This window comes from Papilio xuthus, unplaced genomic scaffold, assembly GCF_000836235.2.
Source record: "Papilio xuthus unplaced genomic scaffold, Pxut_1.1 DF827542.1, whole genome shotgun sequence".
Lineage (NCBI taxonomy): Eukaryota > Metazoa > Arthropoda > Insecta > Lepidoptera > Papilionidae > Papilio > Papilio xuthus.
The window spans coordinates 1,468,161-1,474,196 of NW_013531107.1; the positions used below are offsets into that span (position 1 = coordinate 1,468,161).

General features: G+C 34.8%; 1 protein-coding gene across 2 annotated transcripts in view; it reads left to right on the forward strand.

Moving 5' to 3' along the window:
• LOC106119154 (nucleolin) overlaps positions 1 to 5,648 on the forward strand; it is a 37,160-nt gene extending 31,512 nt beyond the window's left edge. For both annotated transcript variants that reach the window (XM_013314048.1, XM_013314047.1), the window contains 6 exons: positions 348 to 455; positions 702 to 1,112; positions 3,439 to 3,646; positions 3,877 to 4,348; positions 4,424 to 4,558; positions 4,748 to 5,648. In XM_013314048.1, the coding sequence (XP_013169502.1) occupies positions 348 to 455; positions 702 to 1,112; positions 3,439 to 3,646; positions 3,877 to 4,348; positions 4,424 to 4,558; positions 4,748 to 4,867 (1,454 nt within the window). In that variant the 3' untranslated portion in view covers positions 4,868 to 5,648. The remainder of the gene's footprint in view (positions 1 to 347; positions 456 to 701; positions 1,113 to 3,438; positions 3,647 to 3,876; positions 4,349 to 4,423; positions 4,559 to 4,747) is intronic.
• The last annotated feature ends 388 nt before the right edge of the window (positions 5,649 to 6,036 follow it).

Below are 6,036 nucleotides of genomic sequence, written 5' to 3' on the forward strand. Positions count from 1 at the left end.
AACGCATATGAATAAGAATTAGAACGTGGCTTGTCCGGCGCGGTATGTGAAGCGAAGACCGTGACAGGTGCTCTCGTTTGATAATTAATTCCAACCGAACATACTCAATCAAAGAAATGGACGCTATCCGACTTTCTATCTTCGAATGCGTCGTACAGGACGCACGCACTGACTTACTTATAAACAACCGCGCTTTCGATTTAATGATAGTTATAAAGGTTTACGCTGTTTACGAAAGTTAAATAACTTAGATTTTATTGTAGTTTCCAATACAAACAGTTCGTTGATGTATAGAAAAGTAATCGTGTTTTATAGATAAATAAATTAAACAATAGGGTTTTTCGCAGATGACGACGATGACGACGATGAGGACGATGATGACGATGAAGAAGAAGCTGACGATGATGATGATGACTATTTGGAAAGGTTCTTCGACGACATCTTAGGAGGAGGAGGTATGTCATAATTGTTGCATTAAATAACATTTTTCTTATTTATATCTTACTTATAATACTTCAAATGCGAAAGTTAAGATCAATGGATGAATGTTTGTTATTACGTTAAATTTCGTATGGCTGTAGAGGAACACACTTGTGATTTTTTTTATTCCGCACTGACAGGAAAGACTGTGTCAAAAATCATAATTAAAATTAAAATTAGCATAAAATTAAAATTAATATTTCTTTTCATCCTTATCACAGAGGACGATGATGATGACGATGACGAGCCTGCAGCCGTGCAGCCGGTGGTCGCGCCAGCCGACACGGTGGCCGCCGCACCCGCTGCTCCGGCTGTTGTACCTGCTGCTGCTGAGGAAGTATCTACACTTGCTGAAGAAGCCGAATCCGCAGAGGGAGAGGCTGTCGCAGAAGGCGAAGAACTCGAAGCTGGACAAAAGGAACCCGCTAGTGCTGAAGTCGAAAGCCAAGCCAGCGCCGAGGTAGCCGCGCCCGAAAGCGATGCCGAAGACGATGATGATGAAGAGGAGGATGACATCACTGATGCGCTTGACCCTGAGGACGATGACGACGATGATGAGGAAGAAGAAGACGACGACGATGAGGATGACGACATAACCGACGCCCTCGGCAGAAACATCTCGAAGCACTCACGTGAGTCCAAAAAGTTGAATGCGAAGTTTTCGGGGCACATGAAAAAAAGCGGCAAAAAAGTTAACCACACTGGTAAAGTAAAGAAAACTAAAGCGACATCCCACGTGTTCGTAGCGGATCACAAAAAATTCAGATAGTGAATTTAGCGGCACCGAAGTATCGGAAGCGCCATGTCCTCTCACACACCTGAGAGTTCCCCACGGTCCCATCCTTTAGCTTTAGTTATTTATTGACTATTTATTTATTCTATTTAATTTATTTTATTTATTAAGTGAGTGTGCTTGATGTGTGACTGTGTAAGTATGATGCATAAAGTCAAAGTTAAATTAATGTCTAGATCATGTCACATTAGTTTCGTGGCAATTTATATGAAATAAATCTGTTGTTCTTATTTTTGTGTCAACTTTATTAACTCACCTATCGAACACTGTTGTGTGTGCGTTACATTGGACACTGAATGTTCTTGTTGAAAGAGAAGTCGGTCAGAATTCTAGTTGACTCATTTGTTTTTTGTCAGTGAAAAGTGACATTATCTAGTAATTAATTTAATTGTTATATTTATTACATTTATCAATACTAGTCAATTTATTTATATACTTAAATATTCATACATATAAGTAATAAATAACAATATACTTTTAACAATATCTACTAATTTTCTTTATATACAATCTTATTTATGTATTACTTAAATTGTAGTACTAGCTTTTTGACCGATTTATCTATGTAATATAACGCACAATCCAACAACAAATCCTATTTCCCATCTCCTAGACAGATTGTTGCTATCGAAGAGAACGCTAGGGATCAGATTTCATTTGGTGATAGTGTCAAACTACCAACAATAGTACTATGCTCACGTACATTGAGAAATCGACAGAGCTACAAATAATTGAGCCGGTAGAAGCAAGTTCGTTGTAGATGTGTGTTAAGGGGACGGCTTCGGACCTCGCGTCCGACGACCGCTTACTTTCTCATCCGGAGAAGGGGCGATGACCTTACCCGATTCCATATTAAGCCTTGACACTTTCTATGACCTTGCTCCCTACAACCGGGAATGACCTTGACGAAGTAGACGCATACTCCATGAGCCATAGAAAGCAATATTAAGTTTACTTTACTCTCACTGAATGACGAATCGGTTGCGAAATTTACGTGTTGCGAGTCCGGCTAAGTGAAAACGAGATAATGAGATGCGAAAAGAGAAATTTTAAAATGTTTACTGTCGTGAAATTCTGGGTGAGTCGTGAGCGGTCACACCCGACCCGAATGAAACTTGTTTGTTACGACGCCTAAAATGGCTTAGTAAGGTGCATTCCGTGTTAGTTTCACCTTAAGAAAATCAAACAGAGAAGGTTATGGTTGCTAAAATTAGGTATTACCTAAAGTTATGACGTAAATTGAAATATTATAAGAAAGCAAAATGAAAATTGTTTAAAATTATCGTATTTAAGTTTTGTTACTATATTGAATTCCCGTTGGCGGTTGCTAGTCGTCCGTAATTGCACTTCTTGCTGCTTCTCGGCACGCAATTTCTTTTACGTGTAGAAAATAGAAAATCCATCGTTGAGTGGTCCTATTAATTGTTGCTCGCCATTAGAATTCAAGCGGGGATCGGTGAGACTGGAACAGTTACTCGTTCGCGTGCCTTAAGAACGTGCTTGGAATTGTTCGTATGCGTAGTATGAATTATCTGTCAGCTGAATGCTTAATTAACAAGTGACATACAGCGAGTATTGAATTATAGCGTGCGAGAGCGCTGGCACGACACTAGATGTGATCGCAAAACAAATTGACCGCAGAATAAAATACATTGAGAAAATTAATATTCATTAGCTTTCTAAGCGGATAGAAAGAAACGTTATCGTTTACGTCAGATTTATGTAGGTCTTTACTTTTTGTTTAGTTTTGTGGAAAATACGATAACAAATTCACAAAAATAACCAATCTATATAACTCATGAATATCTTCTCATCAACTTTTATGGTTAAATGATTTGGAATCATATCACCACCTTTCCTATACTACAAAATTTAAACAAAGTTTAGATTCTTTCCATGGTCGTGCAAATTTCGCAAACTCAAATTAGGTTATTTTAGTCACATCCACTTCTCAAGTATTGGAATAGGAGTCTATGTGAGTAGCTTATAGCATCGTGTTTATTCTTCGTAGTATACTTTTACATACAATGCTTAAAAGGTCAATAACGGTAAATATACAATAAACTTACATGGTATTAACTTCATGTTGAAATTATAATTGTATGAAGCCCACCTTTGTCTTGTCAAAGTTTCTGGTCGTCTGATTACACAATTGGAATTTTTAGGTGCACTGAAAGAGGAACCAGAGAAACAACCAACCGTACCAGCAGCTTACATTGTCAAGTATAATAGATTCGTTGATAATATACTTGAGAAAATGAATGATATCCTAAGACGATCATACGACCCTGTTAATGTTAAACTTCAACCTATCGATGCTAAGAAGAAGAACTCTAAACCAAAGAAGGATAAGACTAAGACCAAGTCAAAGAAGTAAGTTTTTAATAACGAATTTTAAGTTGTTTTGCTCTTCGCTGTTTATCATGTTTCAAATACAATACAGCGGGCTTGCCATTATTATCTAGGATACTAAAATGTTCGTTCGACTGTTTTAAGTTTTAATTTTTTTTTATAATTTGTAGCTTCCATTGTTCTTAAATCTAAAAAATATTGTATCAATATTTCAATTATTTTTCACCAAATTCTACATTTTTAAATTTTAGGAAATCTAGCAGCAAGAAGAAACAAACTAAACGGGCTGGAAATACTCCTGTAACCGAAAATAAAGTAGTTGAAGGTCTAACGAAAACGAATGAAATTAACGATGCACCTTTAATTGAATCTAAGATTGTAGATATTGTAAAGAAATCCGAGGAACAAACCGAAACAAGGGTTTTGAAAGACAAATCTGTTACTCCAAATGGAAAAGCTAAACCTACTACAACAAGACCGAAGCCTCCTACTAAAGCAACAAAACCGAAACCAAAACCTCCAGTAAAAACAACTACAAAGAAACCGGTAAACAAGAATAAAACTAAAACGAGTGAGAAAAGTAAGCCAAGAGCTAAAGGGACTTTGTATGGATTGTCGTCGTTAAGGAGAAATGGTGACGTGGCTGTTAATATTTTGTCGGATCACACAACTGTGAAGAGTAACTTTGCCGTTGGACCTCTCGTTCTAAGGGTAGAGAAAGAGGTATTTATCGTTGTGATTTAGTTTTGTTTCTTTGCCCCTAAACTGATGGGTAGTAAAATGAGAATTATTTTACAGATTGGACGCGGAGCTAAAAAAGAAATCAAATCTGCAACAGCTACTACTGCAGAAATGACAGGAAAAATTACATTAAGAGTCAACAACCAAGGTGTTGCTACATTGCATTCGATAAAAGTATTGCAGCCTAAACAGGTATGTTTTAAATAATTTTCCTTGATAGCTCTTGACCTAGGCCCAATATAATGCGGTCAGGAACTTTCTCTGTTTTCGGATCTTCTACTTTTGGATATAAATCCATTAAAAAAAGCATTGATTTTTTAAATTTCTCTCTCTAAATTCTGAACCGTTAAATACCTTAGTTATTGTTTTTTTTTCAACCAGGTTCGAGTGGACAGCAATCACGAACGTACTCGAGAATTAGTTTGGCAACGAAGTGCTCGCATAGCCCATGTCGTATCAGAGAAATTAATGTCAGCATCTAAACCTATGTTTTACCATTAAACGTTGGGTTATGAAAAATAAATTACGAAGACTATAAAATTATTGAAAATGTAAAGATTGTAGACTAGTTCGATAACGTAATTGGTAATGGTATATTAAAAAATAATTTTACCTTATAATTATAGTGTGTCTATTTAAGATTAGTTTGACAAGAGACGCCTATAAAGTGTCGAATTAATTTTGTATTACGATTAATGCTGTACTTTATGGTCGGTTATCATAGTATCGGACCGTAGTGCATGACGAAGAACTATGCACTATCGAGTGTTGGTCTTGTAAGAATAATTTATAACATTAATCAAACAAATAATTACTGTAATTTAGCTGTTATATTACTTTTTGAAATTATAATAGATATCATTTGGCTGTCTCGCACAATTAACTCAAAAAAAAAACATTAAAAATATTTCTTTTTGTTTGTCAACATCTCAATTTTTGGTTTCGATTGCAAGTTCTATTAGACATCGAAAAAATTCTTAATCGATTTTACTCAACCCATATCTAGTGAATTGTCAAACTAATCTATCTTAAATAGACACCCTCTATATGGGAATATTCGAACTGGTTTATATTAAAATTTTTAATCTGAAACTTATAGGATGTTTTGATTCGGATCATTTTACTCTTCAACGTAGCTACAAAAATGGTTGCTATTTATGGTAAAGAGAAAGTATTTTTAGTGTTTGCAATTTTTCGATAGTCATAATATAGTCATGAAAATGCATTTATAATTGTAATTAAATGGTGCTAAGATAATTTAAGTTATATTTTATTATTTAATCTTATTTATTTTAATATTGATATTTTGTAATACAAATAAAAAATTAAAAATATTTACTTTTTATTTTAACCTTAACAAAAGGTAAGGAGAGAGGTAAAGGAAAAAGAATTATAAATGAAAACAAAACAAATTCGAAATATAAAAGCATTTATTTTCTATTTTTTGAACGTTTATTGCACTTTCTATAGTTATAAATTACTTACCGTGGGTTTCTGAGACCAAAATTTCCGTTTAAAACGTATTGTTTTCTCTGTCCTGTCTAAAATAATGACAAGGATGACATGTACAGTTGTTATTTTGGTCTCAGAAACCCATTGTAGAGTAACGTACAATTTAACTTAAAATAGCCACAAATTAATATCTACGAGGTGTCATAAACTTAAACTTA